Here is a 25,508-nt window from a genome sequence, read left to right on the forward strand (position 1 = left end):
GGGAAAGCTTGTGGGACACTGGGAGGGAGGAGAGGGGAGTGTGAGGAGACCTGGGAGTGAAAGCAGGGGAGGGGAATATCTCTGGGAATGAAGCGAGGGGAATGTGGAGTCCCTGGGAGTGAGGGAAGGGGAGTGTGAGGACGTGAGTCACTGGAAATGAGTGGAAGGGAAAGCCAGTGACTGACAGGGTGGGCAGGAGCAGGAGGATTTGATAGTCCAGGGTCCCTGCGGACCGTGGGCTGGAGGGAGGGGACCTGCTATCAGCTGGATTGGAAAGAAAGCAGTGGACTTGGAAGTTGGAGCCGAAAGCGCTGGACTGGGCATAACTGCAGGTGAGAAGGTGGTGGGGGGGGGGGTAGAATTCAATATTTGACTTTGTTTCCCATTATAACCAATATCCAACTTGACAGAGAATGCTGAGAATACTTGGCAGGTTAGGTGGTATCTGTGGAGAGAGTTAGGTGTGCGATCAGAGAGGAGAAGTTGTGGAGGAAGTATTGGGGGAGGGGAAAGCAAGCAGAAACGTGTTTGAAGGGCTGTTGCAGGAAAAGTCGAACTTTGGAGCTGGTCGGAGAAGGTCGTTTAGTTTGGTGAACAGCTAAAGGTGTGTGTGGGGAGGCATTAACCAACAGGAGAGAGAACAAAACAATGGCAGAAATATGAGGTACAAGGTTGGTTACCTAAAACCGCAGAATTCATTGCTGTATTGAAGTTAGAATGTGAGGAGTTGTTTTTCCATTTGGTGTAGGACCTCACTGTGACAGTACAGGAGGCCACAGATTGGTAAATCACACTGGGTACTAGATAAAGGATTAAAGTGTCAGGGAGTTCTACAGAACACATTCTATGTTTGGTTACTCTTGTAGAGTAGGCCACATTGTCAGCACCAAGTGCAGAACACACAAGTTATTTGTCTTTACTTAAGACCAAGATTGATGGGCCAAGATTGAGACCAAGATTGAGAAGGAGGTTAAATGTTATGGGAAGTAGGAAGGAGAATGGATTGAAAAATCAGCCAAGATCGAATGGTTGAACAGACTCGACAGGCTGAATGGCCTTTATATGCTTCTATAGTTTATGGTCTTTTCCTCAAAGAAGGGCAGGGTAATCCTCAAATCAAAAGGATCTGGGGTGTGAGAAGGGAGGAAGGGACTGAAGATCATGTGACTGGTGGGCCAGGCTGATCATCTCTGATAGGATGAGGCCAGGGTTGTAGAGGTAATTTAGTCATAGAACGCAGAACAGGTCCTTCAGCCCATGATGTTGTGCTGAACTAGTAATTAATACCAAACTAAACTAATTTTCCTGCCTACACACTGTTCATGTGCCTCTTGAAGAACTTTTTAAATGCCTCTGTTGTACGTATCTGCCACCACCACCACACCAGGCCCCCACTACTGTGTAAAAACACTTGCCTTGCACATCTCCTTTCAACATCCATTTTCACCTTAAATTGAAATGCATGCTCTCTAGTATGGCCTTCTATTAATGCCTCTCCTTATTTTATAAACTTCCATTGGTTCTGTCTTTAGTCTCGGTTGTTCCAGAGAAAATAACTCAAGTTTGTCCACCTTCTCCTTATAGCACACACCCTCTCAACCAGGCAGCATCCTCTGGTATCCTCTCCAAAGCCTTCCTTTTGTGGGGTGACGAGCATTGATCACAGTACTCCAGATGTAGCCTAACCAGTTCTGTAAAGCTGCAACATAGCCTACCTCCCCGTGAACTCGATGCCTCAACTGATAAGGGCAAGCATGGCTTCTGCCACCTTTGCCACTCCATCAAGCTGTGCAATCACTTTCAGCGAGCTATGCACTTGGACCTCAAGATCCCCCATGGGCATCAACAGAGTTACTGGATTACTAGAGAGTAGAACACAGAACAAGGAAGGGAAAGGTTGAAAATTATCCCAGGGCAGGCGTTTCTAATGGAATGGGTAATATACAGCAGAAATGCAAGTTCTCACTCAGAGAAAGAGACATCTAAACACAAGGAAATCTGCAGATGTTGGAATTTCAAGCAACACACATCAAAGTTGCTGGTGAACACAGCAGGCCAGGCAGCATCTATAGGAAGAGGTACAGTCGATGTTTTGGGCCAAGACCCTTCGTCAGGACTAACTGAAAGAAGAGTTAGTAAGAGATTTGAAAGGGGGAGGGGGAGATCCGAAATGATAGGAGATGACAGGAGGGCGAGGGATGGAGCCAAGAGCTGGACAGGTAATTGGCAAAGGGGATATGAGAGGATCATGAGACAGGAGGCCCGGGGAGAAAGACAAGGGGGGGGGAACCCAGAGAATGGGCAAGGGGTATAGTCAGAAGGACAGAGGGAGAAAAAGGAGAGTGAGAGAAAGAATGTATATAAATAAATAACGGATGGGGTACGAGGCGGAGGTGAGGCATTAGCGGAAGTTTGAGAGGTCGATGTTCATGCTATCAGGTTGGAGGCTACCCAGACGGAATATAAGGTGTTGTTCCTCCAACCTGAGTGTGGCTTCATCTTTACAGTAGAGGAGGCCGTGGATAGACATATCAGAATGGGAACAACAGGAATTCTGCAGATGCTGGAAATTCAAGCAACACACATAAAAGTTGCTGGTGAACGCAGCAGGCCAGGCAGCATCTCTAGGAAGAGGTGCACTCGACGTTTCAGGCCGAGACCCTTTGTCAGGACTGACTGCACCTCTTCCTAGAGATGCTGCCTGGCCTGCTGCGTTCACCAGCAACTTTTATATCAGAATGGGAATGGGACATGGAATTAAAATGTGTGGCCACTGGGAGATCCTGCTTTCTCTGGCGGACACAGTGTAGATGTTCAGCGGAACAATCTCTTACTAGCTCTTCTTTCAGTTAGTCCTGGCGAAGGGTCTTGGCCCGAAACGGCGACTGTGCCTCTTCCTAGAGATGCTGCCTGGCCTGCTACGTTCACCAGCCACTTTGATGTGTGTTGCTTATCAAAAATTATAATGTTTCTTACTGACTCCAGAAGGCTGTAGCACGCCCAAGCAGAGGATTAGGTTCTGGTGCTTTTGAGCCTTTGCTGCAACTGAATCACGGCCTCACTTGGAGAGAGTGTTTGTGTTCCCAGGACGTAGGAAAGGATGAAGTTAAAGGCCAGTATTGCATTGCCTGCTTTTGTAGGCAAAAGTACCGTAAGGAAGGTGGAAACAGAAGAGTAGACCGGGGGGTGTGAAGGGAACAGACCCTGTTAGATGCTGAAAGGAGAGGGGAGGGTAGGAAATGTCTGGTGGTGTGACCTCTGCAAAAGTGGAAGAAATTGTGGGGAATGATCTGTTGAATGTGGAGGTTGGTAGGGTGAAAGGAAAGCACTGGGAATCTGTTTTGTCCAGGAGGAGGTCAGCGGAGAGTAGAGGTAAGGGATTCAACAGTGAAGCAAAAACCCTGGTCTCACCCTACAGAGAAACTTCCTTTGTCTTATCCATCTCTCCTTAACATTCTTTGCAACTGCATTAGTCTTTTCCTCAGTTCTGATAAAGGGTCCTAGATATAATACATCAATCATTTTCTGTGCACAGAAGATGTTACAGAATACTTGTACTGCTGTATTTTTCCAGCATTTACTGTTTGGCGCTTTGCCGGAGCGGCTGCAGAGACCTGTATGGTTGCTGCTGAGCTCCTGGGGGATCCCGGCTGCTCTGTGAGCCAGCTGTGACACCGGCAGCCAGGCTGAGAACAGAACGTGCACGGAAGAGTGGACAGTGGGTGTGAGTGCCTGTGACTGGAGAGGGCAGGGTAAGCTGGTGGGAGCTGACAGTACTTCACAAGGGAGGCATTCAGTGACAGGCAGAGGAGGTAAAGAAATGAGAGGTGTGGGCAGGGGGATGGAATGGAGAAGGAAACAGAGCGGAGGGCATACAGACAGGACTGGTGGAAAGTGTGTTTGTGCACAAAGTGTTGGGGTCTAGGGTCCACTGTCAGGGACAGGAGTGGAGGAGATAAAGCGTGAGTTTTCCCGGGGGGAGCTGATTCAATACCTGAAAGAAATGTGGTGTAGTGACAGACCCGGCCCCACCTGTACGGTATCCCAGTGTTGTACAGTGACAGATCTGTCCCCCCCATACTGTGTCCCAGTTTTGTACAGTGACAGACCTGTCCCCAATAGTACTATATCCCAAGTGTTATATAGTGATAGACCTGTGGTCTCCTTTTTTTGTGGTCACATTCGGTGACTTTAAAGGAAGAGAAGAGGGGAGAGGAAGGTTTGAAACAGAAAAAACCTAGTGACAAAGAGGTCACTGTTTGGACTTTCTCCTAAGTAGCCCGTAAGGGTGAGTTTGAGTTCCATTCGAATACGAAGGTGTGACTGTCACATAGTTAATCCACAAGAGTGGGTTTTCTGGTGAGGGGAGTACCTTTGTGAATACCACTTGTGTGTTACCCTTGTTTGGGTGTGGTAGTTCACTGAAGAAAGGCACCCCTGTGGCAAATCACTGTTGGAGTTATTTCATATGTCGTGGAACTGGATAAGTGGCTGTTACGTTGTGTGTTTGGGGTTGGTTCCGTTGAAGAGGGTCCCCTTAGGGATGAGCTACTGTTGGTGATAATCCATACGTGGATTCTGTTTGAGTATCCTGTGGCCACCACTTTGGGATGAGCCGTAGCTGAATTCGGGGGTGGTACCACTTGTGTTGAAAGGATATTCATGGAAGGTCACTGTCGGTGATACTTCGTGTGAAGAGTGGAACAACTTCGGAGATAAAACCTACTACTATTGTTATTTTGTATTGCTGTCGTGGAATCTGTGGAATATCAACGTAATTGCCTTCTCTTGACATTTACCCTGGATTATCTCTCTCTCTCTCTCATCACCTATTCCGTGGATGAACTGAACTTTCATACTTTACCATCCAAGACTCTAAGCTTTGTTTCCCCCAAACTCAATAGTTTGGCAGTTATATTTGCACACATATATGCATGTAACACTGCTAACTTGTTTGATTTATCTGGTTATATATGACTTTATTATGTAGTTACTAATAAAAAATAGCTTACGTTAACACCAATACCAGAGTGTATACAGTGACAGACCCATCCCCAATAGTATTATACAGTACTGGATCCCTTTCTCTAGTTATACAGAGAAAGACCTGTCCCACCAGTACTGGGGTTTAACGTGTGGGTTGCTGGGTGGTGTGACTTGGTAGGCTGGAAGGCCCGTTCAGCACTGTATCTGTAAATAAAATTAGTATCAAACCAGCGTTTTGGGTGTTCCTGACCAGCACTCTTCTCCTTTCCCAGGATGCTGTCTCTGAAGGGGACCTTCATTCTGCTTTTGCTGTTCTTCAGTAGCCTGTTTGGCAGTGTCTTCATGCTGGGCCCACTACTCCCAATCATGTTGGTGTCTGTGCCATGGTATCGATGGATAACTGACCGTGTAGTGGCCATCTGGTTCACCCTCCCCGTGGTAAGTTTCAGTCTGTGCTGCCCATTGCGGGGTACTGCCTTAGTGTTTGATGGGTTAGCAGAATTTCCGGGCTCTCCCCTCCATAACCATCCTTCCCTGCGCTTTTCTTCAAGCTCATTCACCAGCTCTCAAACCCAGAACCATCCGTCTGGCTGTTTACGCTGACTGGTCTCTGGCCGTAGATCCCTGGCCAGTCTCCAGCTGTTTACGCTGACCGGTCTCCAGTTGTAACTTCCAGCCCCACTCCAGCTTGTTGACCTTTTCAGCATGTTTATATAGTTAAACACCGTCTCTCCTCCCTCTCTCCCCTTTCCTTTGCGCCACACTCTCAACAAGCCCTCATCCAGTCTCCTGTAGTTTCCGATCTCCCTCCTCCTCCCTTCCCTAGTTCCTGTCAACTACCTCGGCACACTTCTGCCCCCATCCCTCAACCCCAGTCTGCCTCTTCCTCCTCTGCATGCAGAGGTGTGTGATGGGGTGCAGAGGGCTTGATGTTGTGGAATGTGTGCATCCTGGTGTGGCAGTGTGCAGGGCTCTGGGCTCTCGGTGCAGTGGTCTTTATTGATGAACTGTATTGTCTCTTGGCAGGCCATGTTGGAGATGGTGCTGGGTGTCCGGGTGGTGATCACGGGAGATGGCTTTATTCCGGGTGAACGCAGCGTCATCATTATGAACCATCGGACTCGTCTCGACTGGATGTATCTGTGGAACTGTCTGCTCCGATACAGCTACCTCCGAATGGAAAAGATCTGCTTGAAGTCCTCCCTTAAATCCATTCCAGGCTTTGGTTAGTGCCCATTATTGTTGGCAGAGAAATGATAGGAGTTTAATCTGGCCAAGGTGTGAAGTGTTGCACTTTGTAATGTCAAATGTAAAGGGACAGTCCACAATTATTGGCAGGACACTTAACAACACTAATGAACAGAGAGATCTTGTGGTCAAAGTCCATGACTCCCTGAAAGTGGCTGCGTAGGTTGATAGCAGGTAAAGAAGGCATGTGAGAAGCTTCCTTCATTAGTCAAAGCATTGAGTTCAAGGGTTGGGAAGTTACTTGCAGTTTTTTAAATCTCTGGTTTAGCTGCATCTGGAGTATTGCATTCAATTCTGGTCACCCCATTATAGGAAGGATGTGAAGGCTTTGGAGATGCTGCAGAAGGATGTTGCCTGGATCCAAGAGTATGTACTCATACGTATTCTTGTAAGAAGTATATGAGGAATAAGGAGAGGTGTACAAATTTGAGTTGCTTTCTCTCGAGCATCTGGGGCTGAGGACAGATCTGATAGAAGTTTAGAAGATGATGAGAGATATAGATAGAATAGACAGCTGGTATCTTTTCTCCGGGATAGGAATGTCTAATACTAAAGGTTATGCATCTAAATTAGGAAGGGGTAAGTTGAAACGAGATGTGCAGGGCAAGTGTTCTTACATGGAGAGTAGTGGGCACCTGGAATGCAATGCCGGGGTGGTAGAAGATAGGCACATGAATGTGCAGAAAATAGAGGGATATGGACATTGTGTAAGCAGATGGGATTAGTTCAATCAGGCACTTAATTTCCAGTTTAATTAGTTTGCCACATCATTGTGGGCCAGAGGACCTGTTCTCTGGGGGAGTCTGAGAAATTAGGAGAGTGGAGTGGATGGGGTGAGGGATCCTTGGAACTAGTGAGGCTGCGTGTGGTGTAAACAAGAGGCTTTAAGAGAATGAGGAATGTTTCCATTCACCAGGAGGTTATAACTGGGGCAGTGTAGATGGGTAGATTAGAAGGTTCAGTGTGGAGTTAAGAAAAACATGGAGGGGTTTGGAACTCATTGTCGGAAAGGGTAGTCAGGGCAGAATCCCCTCACCCAGAGCTAGAGGCTGCTGAAAGCCTGCAATATTCCTCTTCCTGCCTGGGGATGCCAGGGGAGGCATTAGGTTGGCACCCTTGTTCAAGAATGGGTGTAAGTGCATGCCAGACAACTAAAGGGCATTATGGGGGTGACCTCCATAGCCATTTGTAGTGGAGAATTCCGACCATTCACCATCCCTGTGTAAAGAATTCTCTTCTCATCTTGGCTCTGAATGGCTGTCCTCTGATTTTGAGGTTATAACTCATGGCTCTGGAAAGCCTGGTCAGGGGAAATGCCAGTGCCATTAAGCCCCATAACAATATCGTATGTTTCAGCAAAGTCATTCCTTTTTCTGCTAAACTCCAGAGATAACAAGCAACAGTAAGGAAATAGGAATTTTATATTTCGTTTAGTATCCTCCAGGAAGGCCAAGCAGATGAGCTTAACTATAGTTGTTGTGACAAAATCAGGAGGAATGAGTTATGCGTAAGTCTGGTCCTCGAGGGAAAGTGATAAATTGGGGAATGCTACTTCCAGTGGTGTTGGCCAAGAACAGGGGAAAGTAGGTTAGAAGCAGCTGTTGGTGGATAAGTCACATCTGACGTGGGAATTGTTTAAAGTCAGCACTTGAATCTGCTTAACGAGCTACGAGCTCATGGTATTACATGGAAGATTAAAACTTGAGGATTTTATTAGGCCTGTTGGACTTTTAGGCAGATGAATATATAAATATATTACTAATTATATGACGGAGGGGAAGAAAGGTTAAAATTTGAGGAATATTAGCTGGGAATAATAACATTAATTTTTATATATATATATAATTTTTTGTTACGGGGGAGTTGGAAGAAACACTGTCCAATCGCTACGTTATTCATGTGTGCAAGCGTGGCAATAGCCACGACCCGCACTATGGAGGGGGGTAGTGTTGTGTACCTTTTCATTCACAACGTTAGTGGGGGGGTATTTTGTTTTTTCTTTTTTTGTATCTTATCTATCTGTTTTTTCTTTAGCCTGGATGATTGGGAGGGAAACACATAGCAACATGGTGAAGTTCAAAGGGATTCCCCAGGGAACTATGAGAGTTGAGAATTAAGTAATCTTTTAGATTTTAAGAGATAAATATGTAACATTTTTGAATATTTGGAGCCCTTATTTACAGCTCCGATGATGAAGATCTTGGTTTCTTGGGGGAAAGTAACAAATATATACTAAATTTATTTTTATCCCATGGAGCATGTGCAAACCTTCCAATATTCAGGCCGTTCCTTTTTTTTTCTTTTTTTCTTTTCTTTTTAGGTAGGAGTAGATATTGGTGGGGGGGGAGGGTAGATTTTTTTTTCTTGTATCACTTTGAAAACTCAATAAAAATTATATTTAAAAAAAGGTTGAAGGAGTGCAAAGAGAATTTACAAGGGTATTGCTGAGATATGAGGACCTAAGTTGAGGGAAGGGTTGAATAGGTTCGGACTTTATTCCCTAGATCATAGAAGATTCAGAGGAGAATAGATAGAGGTTTACAAAATTATGAGGGGTATAGATAGGGTAAATGCAAGAAGGTTTTTTCCTTTGAGGTTGGGTGAGACTACAACTACAACTGGATTAAGGGTGAAAGGCAAAATGTTTAAGAGGAACATGAGTGGGAACTTCTTGACTCAGAGGGTGATGAGAGTGCCCGTGCAAGTGGTGAATGTGGGGTCGATTTCAACACTTAAGAGAAATTTGGTTAGGTACATGGATGGGAAGGGTATGGTCTGGGTGCAGGTTGATGGGACTAAGCAGATTAATAGTTTGACATGGGCTGGTTGTGCTGAAGAACCTGTTTCTGTGCTGTAGTGGTCTATGATTCCATAGTACAGACAAGAATAACAAGTTTTGGGAGCCTTGGATTATGAGAGATATTGTAAAGGCAATCAGAATGAAATCATATATAAAGTTTAAGAAATTGAAATTGGGCAGGGCTTTTGTGGAATATAAAGGAAGAAGTAGAGAAACAGAGTCAGGAGGACTAAAAGGAGCCATGAATTGTCTTGTGCAAGTGTGATTAAAGAGAATCCCAAGGTATTTTATACATACATTAAAAATAAGAGACAGAAACTCGTACTGGTAAATCAGCAGAAGGTAAGATAGCTCAAGGACAAAGGAGGGAACTTATGCCTGGAGTCAGAGAAAGTGGTTGAGGTACAAAATGAAAAAAAATTCCAAGATGTTAGAAGAGCTCAGCAGATAAGACAGCATCAGTGAAGAGAAAATAGACAAGCATCAGTGCTGGAATTGCTGTTGTTCGTGAGATATATAGAAAAGTAAGTGCAAGTGACACAAAAATTGGTGGTGAGGAAGGTTGTCAAAGCATACAGCAGGATGTACATTGAAAATTGGGGCAGAGAAATGGCAAATGGAGTTTCATCTGAACAAGTGTGAGGGGAGACGGATAGGTGGGTCACAGTCAGGAGAGGGAAGGGCAAGAGTCAGGTACGAGAGAGTACCCCAGTGGCTGTTCCCCCTGAACAATAAGTACTCCTGTTTGAGGGGAGGGGGTTAACTACCTACCTGGGGGAAGCAATAGTAGCCTTGCTTCTGGCACAGTTTCTGGCCCTGTGGTTCAGAAGGGTAGGGAAAGGAAGAGAATGGCAGCAGTGATAAGGGACTCTACAGTTAGGCGGGGGGGGGTGGGAGACAGATGAGACAGGAAAGAAATACGGATGGTAGTTTGCCTCCCAGGTGTCAGGGTCCAGAGTGTTTCTGATCGCGTCCACGATATCCTGAAGTGGGAAGGTGAACAGCCAGAGGTTGAGGTACATGTTGGTACCAACGACATAGGTAGGAAAAGGGAGGAGGTCCTGAAAACAGACTACAGAGAGTTAGGAAGGAAGTTGAGAAGCAGGACCTCAAAGGTAGTAATTTTGGGATAACTGCCTGTGCCACGCGATAGTGAGTATAGGAATAGAGTGAGGTGAAGGCTGAGGGATTGGAGCGGGGGCAGGGATTCAGATTTCTGGATCATTGGGACCATTTTTGAAGCTGGTGTGATCTGTATAATAAAGATGGGTTGCACTTGAATCCAAGGGGTCCAGTATCCTAGCAAGGACATTTGCTGAGACTACTGCGGAGAGAAACTAGAACTGATGGGGTTGGGAACCAAACTGAGGAGACGGAGGAAGGACGGTTGGCTCACAAATAGAGAAAGCTTGGAGACGGTGCGAGGGGGAGGATAGGCAGGTGATAGAGAAGGGACGCACTCAGACTGATGGTTTGAGTTGTGTCTATTTTAATGCGAGGAGTATCATGAACAAAGCGGATGAGCTTAGAGCGTGGATCAGTACTTGGAGCTATGATGTTGTGGCCATTACAGAGACTTGGATGGCTCAGGGGTAGGAATGGTTACTTCAAATGCCAGGCTTTAGATGTTTCAGAAAGGACAGGGAGGGAGGCAAAAGAGGTGGGGGCGTGGCACTGTTGATCAGAGATAGTGTACCGGCTGCAGAAAAGAAGGATGTCATGGAGGGATTGTCTACTGAGTCTCTGTGGGTGGAAGTTAGAAACAGGAAGGGGTCAATAACTCTATTGGGTGTTTTTATAGACCACCCAATAGTAACAGGGACATCGAGGAGCAGATAGGGAGACAGATTCTGGAATGGTGCAATAATAACAGGGTTGCCGTGATGGAAGATTTTAATTTCCCTAATATTAATTGGCATCTCCCTAGAGCAAGGGGTTCAGATGGGGTGGAGTTTGTTAGGTGTGTTCAGGAAGATTTTCTGACACAATATGTAGGTCAGCCTACAAGAGGAAAGGCTGTACTTGATCTGATATTGGGAAAGTAACCTGGTCAGGTGTCAGCTCTCTCAGTGGGAGAGCATTTTGAAGATAGTGATCACAATTCTATCTCCTTTACCATAGCATTGGAGAGGGATAGGAGCAGACAAGTTAGGAAAACGTTTAATTGGAGTAAGGGGAAATATAAAGCTATCAGGCAGGAACTTGGAAGCATAAATTGGGAGGAGATATTCTCAGGGAAATGTACGGCAGAAATGTGGCAAATGTTCAGGGAATATTTGTGTGGCGTTCCATATCGGTACATTCCAATAAGACAGGGAAAGGATGGTAGGGTACAGGAACCATGGTGTACAAAGGCTGCAGAAAATCTAGTCAACTTACGAAAGGTTCAAAAAACTGTTAATGATAGAGATCTAGAAGATTATAAGGCTAGCAAGAAGGAACTTAAGAAAGAAATTAGGAGAGCCAGAAGGGGTCATGAGAAGGCCTTGGCGGACAGGATTAAGGAACACCCAAGCATTTTACAAGTATGTGAAGAGCAAGAGAATAAGACGTGAGAGAATAGGACCAATCAGTTGTGACAGTGGAAAAGTGTGTATGGAACTGGAGGAGGTAGCAGAGGTACTTAATGAATACTTTGCTTCAGTATTCACTATGGAAAAGGGCTTTGGCGACTGTAGGGATGATTTACAACGGACCGAAAAGCTTGAGCATATAGACATTAAGAAAGAGGATGTGCTGGAGCTTTTGGAAAGCATCAAGTTGGATAAGTCGCCGGGGACCGGATGAGATGTACCCCAGGCTACTGTGGGAGGTGGAGTAGGAGATTGCTGAGCCTCTGGCGATGATCTTTGCATCATCAATGAGGACAGGAGAGGTTCCAGAGCATTGGAGGGTTGCAGATGTTGTTCCATTATTCAAGAAAGGGAGTAGATATAGCCCAGGAAATTATAGACCAGTGAGCCTTACGTCAGTGGTCGGTAAGTTGATGGAGAAGATCCTGAAAGGCAGGATTTCTGAATATTTGGAGAGGCATAATATGATTAGGAATAGTTAACATGGCTTTGTAAAGGCAGGTCATGCCTTACGAGCCTGACTGAATTTTTTGATGTGACTAAACACATTGATGAAGGAAGAGCAGTAGATGTAGTGTATATGGATTTCAGCAAGGCATTTGATAAGGTACCCCATGCAAGGCTTATTGAGAAAGTAAGGAGGCATGGGATCCAAGGGGACATTGCTTTGTGGATCCAGAACTGGCTTGCCCACAGAAGGCAAAGAGTAGTTGTAGATGGGTCATATTCTGCATGGAGATCCCTGAGCAGGGATCTGTTCTGGGACCTCCTCTCTTTGTGATTTTTATAAATAACCTAGATGAGGAAGTGGAGGGATGGGTTAGTAAACTTGCTGATGACACAAAGGTTGGAGGTGTTGTGGATAGTGTGGAGGGCTGTCAGAGGTTAGTGGGACATAGATAGGATGCAAAACTGGGCTGAGAAATGGCAGATGGAGTTCAACCCAGATAAGTGTGAGGTGTTTCATTTTGGAGGTCAAGTATGATGGCAGAATATAGTATTAATGGGAAGACTCTTGGCAGTGTGGAGGATCAGAAGGATCTTAGGGTCCGAGTCCATAGGACACTCAAAGCTGCTGTGCTGGTTGACTGTGTGGTTAAGAAGGCATATGGTGCATTGGCGATCATCAAGCATGGGATTGAGTTTAAGAGCCAAGAGGTAATGTTACAGCTATATAGGACCCTGATCAGACCCCACTTGGAGTACTGTGCTCAATTCTGGTCACCTCATCACAGGAAGGGTGTGGAAATTATAGAAAGGGTGCAAAGCAGGTTTACACGGATGTTGCCTGGATTGGGGAGCATTCCTTATGAGAAAAGGTTGAGTGAACTTGGCCTTTTCTCCTTGGAGCAGTGGAGGATGAGAGGTGACCTGATAGAGGTGTATAAGATGATGAGAGGCATTGATCATGTGGATAGTCAGAGGCTTTTCCTCAGGGCTGAAATGGCTATCACGAGAGGGCACAGTTTTAAAGTGCTTGGAAGCAGGTACAGAGGAGATGTCAGGGGTAAGTTTTTTTATGCATAGAGTGGTGAGAGCGTGGAATGGGCTGCCGGCCAAGGTGGTGGAGACGGAAACAATAGGGTCTTTTAAGAGACTCTTGGATAGGTGCATGGAGCTTAGAAAAATAGAGGGCTATGGGTATGAGTAACCCTAGGTAACTTCTAAAGTAAGTACATGATTGGCACAGCATTGTGGGCCAAAGGGCCTGTGGGTTTTCTATGTTTCTGTAGCATCATATACGCAAGCAGCATTCATCAGGAAAACATAAACAAAACTGTGCTCTTTGTTTTACAAGAAAGCACAGTTAGAACAAAGGATAGTTCATTGTAGTGCAAGGTGATTGAAATGTTCATAATGTTGCTGAACTGTAGTGATCAGGTTTTGTTGGTAGTTCGAGCAGTTCTTACATTTTGGGAAGTCCAGAGATCCTGGGGTGCAAGTCCGTATGTCCTTGAAAATGATAACACGAGAGAGAGTGTTGTAAAGAAGGTGTCTTGCAAGCTTGCCTTCATCAGTCGGAGTGTGGGCTACACGAGTCAAGAAGTCTTGATACACCTATATAAAATGGTGGTTAGGCAACATTTGGAGTGCTGAATGTAATTTTGATCATCGCGTTATAGGAAGGATGTGAATGCTTTGGAGAAGATGCAGAGGTAGATTAGAGAGAACTAACCACAAGGAAAAGTTGGACAAATTCAGATTAATTTTTCTGAAGCATCAGAGGCTGAGGGGAGATCAGATAGAAGTTTGTAAAATTCAGCATCACGTGTATTATCACTGACATATGTTGTGAAATGTGTGTGCAGCAATGCAATGCAAAACACAAAAACTACTGTAAGTTACAAAAACAAATGGTGCAAAACAAGTTACTGTTGCATAGGTAGAGTAAATAATCAGTCTTTTCCCCAAGGTGGGAATGTCATGTACTAGATTTACTTGTGCATCAGATAAGAATTGTTGATGTCAATCGGTGGGAGGACAGAGTTTGTCCCAAAGTTACTCTCCTCTCTTGCTCTTGACTCCACACCCCCATTTTCCAACTTTAAACCTCCTCTCCCCCCCCGTAGTCCTGCACTCCCCTCCCATTTTCCCTGCCACTCCTGCCCTTTCTATCCCCTGTCCTTCTCCCTGCATCTCTGCCCCTGAGACCTTTGCACTGAAATCCCTGTCCCTCTCCTCATGCTATCTTCGCCTTCCCTGTCTCCCTGTCCTTTCTCCTTCCATCTCCGACACCCTTCCCCCTTCATCCCTAATATCCCTACCTCCCAGTACCCCTCACCTTCCCCCTCTGTCCTAGCCTATCCCCCCACAACCTCCCTTTCCTCCCTCTGTCCCTGCCCCTGGGACCTCAGCCCCGCAATCCCTGTCCCTAGCCTTGTCCCTCTCCCCATGCTCTCTGGCTCTGGTCTCCATGGCCTCCATTCCTGAATTCCCCTTCCTCCTCTGTCCCAATTATCCCTGCTTCCCCAGTCCCCCTCCCCCCTCCCCTTCCCCTTCAGTCCCTGCCCATTGACCAGTGTCCAATACTCACTAAGCCTCCTCTCTCCGCAGGCTGGGCCATGCAGGTGGCAGCATTCATCTTCATTGAGCGGAAGTGGGAGCGGGACCGAGAGCACCTCCAGCTTATGCTGGACCACCTGTGTGACATCCAGCAGCCCCTGCAGCTGCTCATGTTTCCTGAGGGCACCGACCTGACAGGTGAGTGTACGGCCCTGCTCCCACCCACAACCCCCCGACCCCCCAAACTCGGTATCCTGCCCCTCCCAAGGACCTGCCTTCCCCTATTCTGCTGTCACTACACCCATCCAGGACCCTGCTTCCTCAGTCTGGGTCTCCAAACCCCCTCTCTGGGCACCACTGCCCCCGCCAGTGGCCTTAGGAGTAAGTGTGAGGGGGATAGCGGATTTAAGGGAAATGGGTTGAGGACAGGAGCTGGGGTCACTTGGAGATCCAAAGCTTTGGGGGGCATATATTTAGAGTGAGAGGTAAAAGGTTTAAAAGGGAGTTGAGGGACAACAGCATCAGAGTCAGGTTTATTATCACAGACATATGCTGTGAAATTTGTTGTTTTACAGCAGAAGTACAGTGCAAGACAGAAACATTATTATAAGTCAGAGAAATAAATAAATAGTGGAAAAGAGGTTCTAAACTCTGATGGCAGAGGGGAGGACACTGTTGCTCAAATGTTGAGTGTGGCTCCTCGGGCTTCTGCACCTCCTCTCCGATGGTGGTGACAGGAAAAGGGTGATGGACACTGCCTGCTTCAGAGATCACCTCTTCAAGATGTCCTTGGGTGGAGGGGCCTGTGATATTGCTGACTGTGTCTACAACCCTCTGCAACTTCCTTCAATCCTGCACATTGGAGCCTTCTGACCAGATGGTGATGCACCCAGTCAGAATGCTCTCCACCATAGGTTTATAGAAATTTGCAAGTGACTTTGGTGGACATGCAAAATCTTTTCAAACTCCTAATGAAGTGTAGCCAGTGGTGTAACTTTATCACAATTGCAGCAATGTGCTGGGCCCAAGATAGATATTCCAGTATATTGACAGGAACTTCAAGCTGGTCACCTTTTCCACCACTGACCCCTGTATGAGGATTTGTGTGTTCTCCCACCTTCCTCTTCCTGAAGTCTACTATTAGTTCCTTGGTGTAAGATTGTTGTAGTGACATCACTCAACCAGCTGATTTGTCTCACTCCTCTACGTCTCCCCATCGTTATCTGAGATTCTGCCAATAACAGTGGTGTCATCAGTAAGTTATAGATGGCATTTGAACTGTGCCTAGCCACTCAGTCATGAGCATAGATAGAGTAGAGCAGTGGGATAAGCACGTATCTTTGAGGTGTTCCTGTGTTGATTACCAGCGAGGAGGAGTTATTATTACTGATCTTCACTGACTGGTTTCCTGATGAGAAGGCAAGGATCCAGTTGCAGAGGCCCAGGTTTTGAAGCTTCTTGATTAGGAGTGAGGAGGTGCTGGTATTGACTGCTAAGCTGTAATTGATAAACAGCAGACTGATGTATGTTTTGCTCTTGTGTAGGTGCTTCAAAGCCCAGTGGACAGCTAGTGAGATTACATCCACTGTAGCCTGTTGTGTCAGTAGTCAAATTGCCACAGGTTCAACCCTTGTTCAGGCAGGAATCAATTCGAGCCATGACCAACCTCCCAAAGCAATTCATCACAGTAGATGAGTGCTATGGGACCATAGTCAGTTCACTGGTATGATCGATGCCCTGTTGAAGCAGATGGGACTATGCGACTGCAGCAGCAAGAGGCTGAAGGTGTCCTTGAACACTCTGGCCAGTTGGTTGACACAGGTTTTCAGTACCTGGCCAACTACACCCTTGGGTCTGATGCCTTGCAAGGGTTCCACCTCTATAACGATGTTCTTAACATTGGCCTCTGAGATAGAGCATAGGCACAGTGTTATTCTCCCTTTCAAAGCACGCATATGAGATATTCATCAGGGAAGTGAATCATCACTCATTTATACTGTTAGGTTTCGTCTTCTAGGAAGTAATGGCCTGCAAACCCTGCCACAACTATCATGCATCTGATTGTGTCTCTAACTTCACAAGGTATTGCCTTCTTGTTCTCATGACAGCCTAGTAAAGTTTATGCCTGGACTTCTTATAGAGTCTGGATCACCAGTCTAGAACGGTGGGAGTTTTGTGCTGGGCTGAGTGCCTCTGGTCTCCCAGGGATGACAGTGCAGCTACTTCTCCCCGCAGCTACCACCAAGGGGCGGAGCAATGAGTTTGCCGAGTCTCGGGGTCTCCCCAAGTATGAGTACGTCCTCCATCCCCGCACAACGGGCTTTGCCTTCATCGTCAACCACTTGCGCAAAGGTAAGCTGACCTTTCTGCATTTGCTCCTTCCCAAACTCTCCTCCCCTCCCTGTCCCTGTCCCTGCCCCACATCTGCCACTCCCCAACTCCAGCAACTCCTCCCATACCCCCTCTCCATCCCCTGACCTCGGCCTCCTCCATGCCTTCCTTCCAATCCCTCCTGTATATCCTTCCCTGTGCCTCCACCTCCCTTCCCTATCTGACCCATACACCTCCCCGACTCCTCTACCCATCCCACCTATCCCCTTCCCCAAATCCCTTCTCCATGCCACCCATTCCCCTCCTAACTTCCGTGACTTCCTCCCTTTCCTCACTCCTACAGTGTGACACTCCCTCAGCATTACCCTTCCTGTAGTGTGACATTGTCTCAGCATTACCCTTCCTGTAGTGTGACACTGTCTCAGCGTTACACTTCCTGTAGTGTGACACTGTCTCAGCATTACTCTTCCTTTAGTGTGACACTGTCTCAGCGTTACCCTTCTTGTAGTGTGACACTGTCTCAGCGTTACCCTTCTTGTAGTGTGACACTGTCTCAGCGTTACCTTTCCTGTAGTGTGTCACTGTCTCAGCGTTAACCTTCCTGTAGTGTGACACTGTCTCAGCGTTACTCTTACTGTGGTGTGACACTGTCTCAGCGTTACCCTTCCTGTAGTGACACTGTCTCAGCGTTACCCTTCCTGTAGTGTGACACTGTCTCAGCGTTAAACCCTTCCTGTAGTGTGACACTGTCTCAGCGTTACCCTTCCTGTAGTGTGACACAGTCTCAGCGTTACACTTCCTGTAGTGTGACACTGTCTCAGCATTACTCTTCCTGTAGTGTGACATTGTCTCAGCATTACCCTTCCTGTAGTGTGACACTGTCTCAGCGTTACACTTCCTGTAGTGTGACACTGTCTCAGCATTACTCTTCCTTTAGTGTGACACTGTCTCAGCGTTACCCTTCTTGTAGTGTGACACTGTCTCAGCGTTACCTTTCCTGTAGTGTGTCACTGTCTCAGCGTTACCCTTCCTGTAGTGTGACACTGTCTCAGCGTTACTCTTACTGTGGTGTGACACTGTCTCAGCGTTACCCTTCCTGTAGTGACACTGTCTCAGCGTTACCCTTCCTGTAGTGTGACACTGTCTCAGCGTTACCCTTCCTGTAGTGTGACACTGTCTCAGCGTTACCCTTCCTGTAGTGTGACACTGTCTCAGCGTTACCCTTCCTGTAGTGTGACACTGTCTCAGCCTTACCCTTCCTGTAGTGTGACACTGTCTCAGCCTTACCCTTCCTGTAGTGTGTCACTGTCTCAGCGTTACCCTTCCTGTAGTGTGACTCTGTCTCAGCGTTACCCTTCCTGTAGTGTGACACTGTCTCAGCGTTACCCTTCCTGTAGTGTGACATTGTCTCAGCGTTACCCTTCCTGTAGTGTGACACTGTCTCAGCATTACCCTTCCTGTAGTGTGACACTGTCTCAGCGTTACACTTCCTGTAGTGTGACACTGTCTCAGCATTACTCTTCCTTTAGTGTGACACTGTCTCAGCGTTACCCTTCTTGTAGTGTGACACTGTCTCAGCGTTACCCTTCCTGTAGTGTGAAACTGTCTCAGCGTTACCCTTCCTGTAGTGTGACTCTGTCTCAGCGTTACCCTTACTGTAGTGTGACACTGTCTCAGCGTTACGCTTCCTGTAGTGTGACACTGTCTCAGCGTTACCCTACCTGTAGTGTGACACTGTCTCAGCGTTACCCTTCCTGCAGTGACACTGTCTCAGCGTTACGCTTCCTGTAGTGTGACACTGTCTCAGCGTTACCCTTCCTGTAGTGACACTGTCTCAGCCTTACCCTTCCTGTAGTGTGTCACTGTCTCAGCGTTACCCTTCCTGTAGTGTGACACTGTCTCAGCCTTACCCTTCCTGTAGTGTGACACTGTCTCAGCATTACTCTTCCTGTAGTGTGACACTGTCTCAGCGTTACCCTTCCTGTAGTGTGACACTGTCTCAGCCTTACCCTTCCTGTAGTGTGTCACTGTCTCAGCCTTACCCTTCCTGCAGTGTGACACTGTCTCAGCATTACCCTTCATGTAGTGTGACATTGTCTCAGCGTTACCCTTCCTGTAGTGTGACACTGTCTCAGCATTACTCTTCCTGTAGTGTGACACTGTCTCAGCATTACCCTTCCTGTAGTGACACTGTCTCAGCGTTACCCTTCCTGTAGTGTGACACTGTCTCAGCGTTACCCTTCCTGTAGTGTGACACTGTCTCAGCGTTACCCTTCCTGTAGTGTGAAACTGTCTCAGCGTTACCCTTCCTGTAGTGTGACACTGTCTCAGCGTTACGCTTCCTGAAGTGTGACACTGTCTCAGCGTTACCCTACCTGTAGTGTGACACTGTCTCAGCGTTACCCTTCCTGCAGTGACACTGTCTCAGCGTTACCCTTCCTGTAGTGTGACACTGTCTCAGCCTTACCCTTCCTGTAGTGACACTGTCTCAGCGTTACCCTTCCTGTAGTGTGACACTGTCTCAGCGTTACCCTTCCTGTAGTGTGACTCTGTCTCAGCGTTACCCTTCCTGTAGTGTGACACTGTCTCAGCGTTACCCTTCCTGTAGTGACACTGTCTCAGCGTTACCCTTCCTGTAGTGTGAAACTGTCTCAGCGTTACCCTTCCTGTAGTGTGACACTGTCTCAGCGTTACCCTTCCTGTAGTGACACTGTCTCAGCGTTACCCTTCCTGTAGTGTGACACTGTCTCAGCGTTACCCTTCCTGTAGTGTGACTCTGTCTCAGCGTTACCCTTCCTGTAGTGTGACACTGTCTCAGCGTTACCCTTCCTGTAGTGTGACACTGTCTCAGCGTTACCCTTCCTGTAGTGTGACACTGTCTCAGCGTTACCCTTCCTGTAGTGTGACTCTGTCTCAGCGTTACCCTTCCTGTAGTGTGTCACTGTCTCAGCGTTACCCTTCCTGTAGTGTGACACTGTCTCAGCCTTACCCTTCCTGCAGTGACTCTGTCTCAGCGTTACCCTTCCTGTAGTGTGACACTGTCTCAGCGTTACCCTTCCTGTAGTGTGACACTGTCTCAGCGTTACCCTTCCTGCAGTGTGTCACTGTCTCAGCGTTACCCTTCCTGTAGTGTGACACTGTCTCAGCGTTACCCTTCCTGCAGTGACACTGTCTCAGCCTTACCCTTCCTGCAGTGTGAAACTGTCTCAGCGTTACCCTTCCTGTAGTGTGACACTGTCTCAGCGTTACCCTTACTGTAGTGTGAAACTGTCTCAGCGTTACCCTTCCTGTAGTGTGACTCTGTCTCAGCGTTACCCTTACTGCAGTGACACTGTCTCAGCGTTACCCTTCCTGTAGTGTGACACTGTCTCAGCGTTACCCTTACTGTGGTGTGACACTGTCTCAGCGTTACCCTTCCTGTAGTGTGACACTGTCTCAGCGTTACCCTTCCTGTAGTGTGACACTGTCTCAGTATTACCCTTCCTGTAGTGACACTGTCTCAGCGTTACCCTTCCTGTAGTGTGACACTGTCTCAGCGTTACCCTTCCTGTAGTGTGACACTGTCTCAGCGTTACCCTTACTGTAGTGACACTGTCTCAGCATTACCCTTCCTGTAGTGTGACACTGTCTCAGCGTTACCCTTCCTGTAGTGTGACACTGTCTCAGCGTTACCCTTCCTGTAGTGTGACACTGTCTCAGCGTTACCCTTCCTGTAGTGTGACACTGTCTCAGCGTTACCCTTCCTGTAGTGTGACACTGTCTCAGCATTACCCTTCCTGCAGTGTGACACTGTCTCAGCATTACCCTTCCTGTAGTGTGAAACTGTCTCAGCCTTACCCTTCCTGTAGTGTGTCACTGTCTCAGCGTTACCCTTCCTGTAGTGTGACACTGTCTCAGCATTACCCTTCCTGTAGTGTGACACTGTCTCAGCCTTACCCTTCCTGAAGTGTGACATTGTCTCAGCATTACCCTTCCTGTAGTGACACTGTCTCAGCGTTACCCTTCCTGCAGTGACACTGTCTCAGCATTACCCTTCCTGCAGTGTGACACTGTCTCAGCGTTACCCTTCCTGTAGTGACACTGTCTCAGCATTACCCTTCCTGTAGTGTGTCACTGTCTCAGCATTACCCTTCCTGCAGTGTGACACTGTCTCAGCATTACCCTTCCTGTAGTGACACTGTCTCAGCATTACCCTTCCTGTAGTGTGACACTGTCTCAGCATTACCCTTCCTGTAGTGACACTGTCTCAGCATTACCCTTCCTGTAGTGTGAAACTGTCTCAGCGTTACCCTTCCTGCAGTGTGACACTGTCTCAGCATTACCCTTCCTGTAGTGACACTGTCTCAGCATTACGCTTCCTGTAGTGTGACACTGTCTCAGCATTACCCTTCCTGTAGTGTGACACTGTCTCAGCATTACCCTTCCTGCAGTGACACTGTCTCAGCCTTACCCTTCCTGTAGTGTGACACTGTCTCAGCATTACCCTTCCTGCAGTGTGACTCTGTCGCAGCATTACTCTTCCTGTAGTGTGTCACTGTCTCAGCATTACCCTTCCTGTAGTGTGACACTGTCTCAGCATTACCCTTCCTGCAGTGTGACTCTGTCTCAGCGTTACCTTTCCTGCAGTGTGACACTGTCTCAGCATTACCCTTCCTGTAGTGTGACACTGTCTCAGCGTTACCCTTCCTGTAGTGTGACACTGTCTCAGCGTTACCCTTCCTGTAGTGTGACACTGTCTCAGCGTTACCCTTCCTGTAGTGTGACACTGTCTCAGCATTACCCTTCCTGTAGTGTGACACTGTCTCAGCGTTACCCTTCCTGCAGTGTGACACTGTCTCAGCGTTACCCTTCCTGTAGTGTGACACTGTCTCAGCGTTACCCTTCCTGTAGTGTGACACTGTCTCAGCATTACCCTTCCTGTAGTGTGACACTGTCTCAGCCTTACCCTTCCTGTAGTGTGACTCTGTCTCAGCATTACCCTTCCTGCAGTGACACTGTCTCAGCCTTACCCTTCCTGTAGTGTGACACTGTCTCAGCATTACCCTTCCTGCAGTGTGACTCTGTCTCAGCATTACTCTTCCTGTAGTGTGTCACTGTCTCAGCATTACCCTTCCTGTAGTGTGACACTGTCTCAGCATTACCCTTCCTGCAGTGTGACTCTGTCTCAGCGTTACCCTTCCTGTAGTGTGACACTGTCTCAGCATTACCCTTCCTGTAGTGTGACACTGTCTCAGCGTTACCCTTCCTGCAGTGTGACACTGTCTCAGCGTTACCCTTCCTGTAGTGTGACACTGTCTCAGCATTACCCTTCCTGTAGTGTGACACTGTCTCAGCGTTACCCTTCCTGTAGTGTGACTCTGTCTCAGCATTACCCTTCCTGCAGTGTGACACTGTCTCAGCGTTACGCTTCCTGCAGTGTGACTCTGTCTCAGCATTACTCTTCCTGTAGTGTGACACTGTCTCAGCGTTACACTTCCTGTAGTGTGACACTGTCTCAGCGTTACACTTCCTGCAGTGTGACACTGTCTCAGCATTACCCTTCCTGCAGTGTGACACTGTCTCAGCATTACCCTTACTGCAGTGACACTGTCTCAGCGTTACCCTTCCTGCAGTGTGACACTGTCTCAGCATTACCCTTCCTGCAGTGTGACTCTGTCTCAGCATTACCCTTCCAGTAGTGTGACACTGTCTCAGCGTTACCCTTCCTGTAGTGACACTGTCTCAGCGTTACCCTTCCTGTAGTGTGACTCTGTCTCAGCGTTACCCTTCCTGTAGTGACACTGTCTCAGCGTTACCCTTCCTGTAGTGTGACACTGTCTCAGCATTACCCTTCCTGCAGTGTGACTCTGTCTCAGCATTACCCTTCCAGTAGTGTGACACTGTCTCAGCGTTACCCTTCCTGTAGTGACACTGTCTCAGCATTACCCTTACTGCAGTGACACTGTCTCAGCGTTACCCTTCCTGTAGTGTGAAACTGTCTCAGCGTTACCCTTCCTGTAGTGTGACACTGTCTCAGCATTACCCTTACTGCAGTGACACTGTCTCAGCGTTACCCTTCCTGCAGTGTGACACTGTCTCAGCGTTACCCTTCCTGTAGTGACACTGTCTCAGCGTTACCCTTCCTGTAGTGTGACACTGTCTCAGCATTACCCTTCCTGCAGTGTGACTCTGTCTCAGCATTACCCTTCCAGTAGTGACACTGTCTCAGCATTACCCTTACTGCAGTGACACTGTCTCAGCATTACCCTTCCTGTAGTGACACTGTCTCAGCGTTACTCTTACTGTAGTGTGACACTGTCTCAGCATTACCCTTCCTGTAGTGTGACACTGTCTCAGCATTACCCTTCCTGCAGTGACACTGTCTCAGCGTTACCCTTCCTGTAGTGTGACTCTGTCTCAGCATTACCCTTCCTGCAGTGTGACACTGTCTCAGCATTACCCTTCCTGCAGTGTGACACTGTCTCAGCATTACCCTTCCTGCAGTGTGACACTGTCTCAGCATTACCCTTCCTGCAGTGACACTGTCTCAGCGTTACCCTTCCTGTAGTGTGACTCTGTCTCAGCGTTACCCTTCCTGCAGTGTGACACTGTCTCAGCATTACCCTTCCTGCAGTGTGACACTGTCTCAGCATTACCCTTCCTGTAGTGTGACTCTGTCTCAGCATTACCCTTCCTGCAGTGTGACACTGTCTCAGCATTACCCTTCCTGTAGTGACACTGTCTCAGCATTACCCTTCCTGTAGTGTGACACTGTCTCAGCATTACTCTTCCTGCAGTGTGACACTGTCTCAGCCTTACCCTTCCTGCAGTGACACTGTCTCAGCATTACCCTTCCTGCAGTGTGACACTGTCTCAGCATTACTCTTCCTGTAGTGTGAAACTGTCTCAGCATTACCCTTCCTGTAGTGACACTGTCTCAGCCTTACCCTTCCTGTAGTGTGACACTGTCTCAGCATTACCCTTCCTGTAGTGTGACACTGTCTCAGCATTACCCTTCCTGTAGTGTGACACTGTCTCAGCATTACCCTTCCTGCAGTGTGACTCTGTCTCAGCATTACCCTTCCTGCAGTGACACTGTCTCAGCGTTACTCTTACTGTAGTGTGACACTGTCTCAGCATTACCCTTCCTGTAGTGTGACACTGTCTCAGCATTACCCTTCCTGCAGTGTGACTCTGTCTCAGCATTACCCTTCCTGCAGTGACACTGTCTCAGCGTTACTCTTACTGTAGTGTGACACTGTCTCAGCATTACCCTTCCTGTAGTGTGACACTGTCTCAGCATTACCCTTCCTGCAGTGTGACACTGTCTCAGCATTACCCTTCCTGCAGTGTGACACTGTCTCAGCATTACCCTTCCTGTAGTGTGACTCTGTCTCAGCATTACCCTTCCTGCAGTGTGACACTGTCTCAGCATTACCCTTCCTGCAGTGACACTGTCTCAGCATTACCCTTCCTGTAGTGTGACACTGTCTCAGCATTACCCTTCCTGCAGTGTGACACTGTCTCAGCATTACCCTTCCTGTAGTGACACTGTCTCAGCATTACCCTTCCTGCAGTGTGACACTGTCTCAGCATTACTCTTCCTGTAGTGTGAAACTGTCTCAGCATTACCCTTCCTGTAGTGACACTGTCTCAGCATTACCCTTCCTGTAGTGTGACACTGTCTCAGCATTACCCTTCCTGTAGTGTGACACTGTCTCAGCATTACCCTTCCTGTAGTGACACTGTCTCAGCATTACCCTTCCTGTAGTGTGAAACTGTCTCAGCATTACCCTTCCTGTAGTGACACTGTCTCAGCGTTACCCTTCCTGCCCCAGACTCGCAGAAGCTCCTGGTGAAAACCTGGTAGTTCTCGCGTAGCGATGAGGCTGACACTTGACTGTAGGAGCCACATACACTTCTGAAGGCTGTGCCCCCGGGGTGAAAGCTGTGTTGCTCCATCTAAGCACACGGCAAGATGGAGCAGGCGGCCTGGCTCGAGCTTGTTTACTTTCAAAATACTCCATCTGGAGGTTTGGGGCCAACAATATGGCCTCTCTGCTTGAATTGGAGCTGAAGTGACTCATATAGACCCTTCCACGCTAATCCAGGAGCCTGATTAATTTGTCTTTCCTTCTGAATGGTGTGGGTTTCCTACAGGAAGCTCACTGCATATCTCCTTTCCCTGAGTACCAAGAGACACTGGAACCTGCGGATAACCTCCCTCCCACCATTGATATTAATACTTTCTACTGAGACCTTGGTGACTGTGCTGCACCTTCTTGCCAATGTCCTGGCTGGTGGGAGGGAGCAGGTCTCCTTGTCCTGTGTCTATGCCCCCTAACAGGTTTCAGGAGCTCCTTCCCTTTCTTTTTAACAGCCGTGTGGACAGATCGCACAACCACAAACAGGTCCATCCGTTGGTTAGCAGCTAATCGTGCTTTATGCTGTCTGTGCCGAAAGTCAGCTAAGAACACCCAAATTTCCTCCACAGTAACAGTCTGAGGGATGAGCTCCTCCACCATTTTGGCTTCAAAAGAGTCCTCCTTGCCCTGTCACTGCATCCCAGGTCATCTTTATCCTCCTTG

General features: G+C 47.7%; 1 protein-coding gene across 2 annotated transcripts in view; it reads left to right on the forward strand.

Annotated features, from left to right (window-relative positions):
- The window catches only part of lclat1 (lysocardiolipin acyltransferase 1), a 34,291-nt gene continuing 8,783 nt past the window's right edge, over window positions 1–25,508 (forward strand). The window contains exons 1-5 of one of the 2 annotated variants that reach the window (XM_063040455.1): window positions 1–332; window positions 5,259–5,424; window positions 6,013–6,211; window positions 14,662–14,808; window positions 16,846–16,962. In XM_063040455.1, the coding sequence (XP_062896525.1) occupies window positions 5,260–5,424; window positions 6,013–6,211; window positions 14,662–14,808; window positions 16,846–16,962 (628 nt within the window). In that variant the 5' untranslated portion in view covers window positions 1–332; window position 5,259. Of the gene's footprint in view, window positions 333–4,267; window positions 4,289–5,258; window positions 5,425–6,012; window positions 6,212–14,661; window positions 14,809–16,845; window positions 16,963–25,508 lie in introns of those variants that run through there. The other variant, XM_063040456.1, reaches the window with a different exon arrangement.

The sequence above is a fragment of the Mobula hypostoma genome, chromosome 2, assembly GCF_963921235.1.
Source record: "Mobula hypostoma chromosome 2, sMobHyp1.1, whole genome shotgun sequence".
Lineage (NCBI taxonomy): Eukaryota > Metazoa > Chordata > Chondrichthyes > Myliobatiformes > Myliobatidae > Mobula > Mobula hypostoma.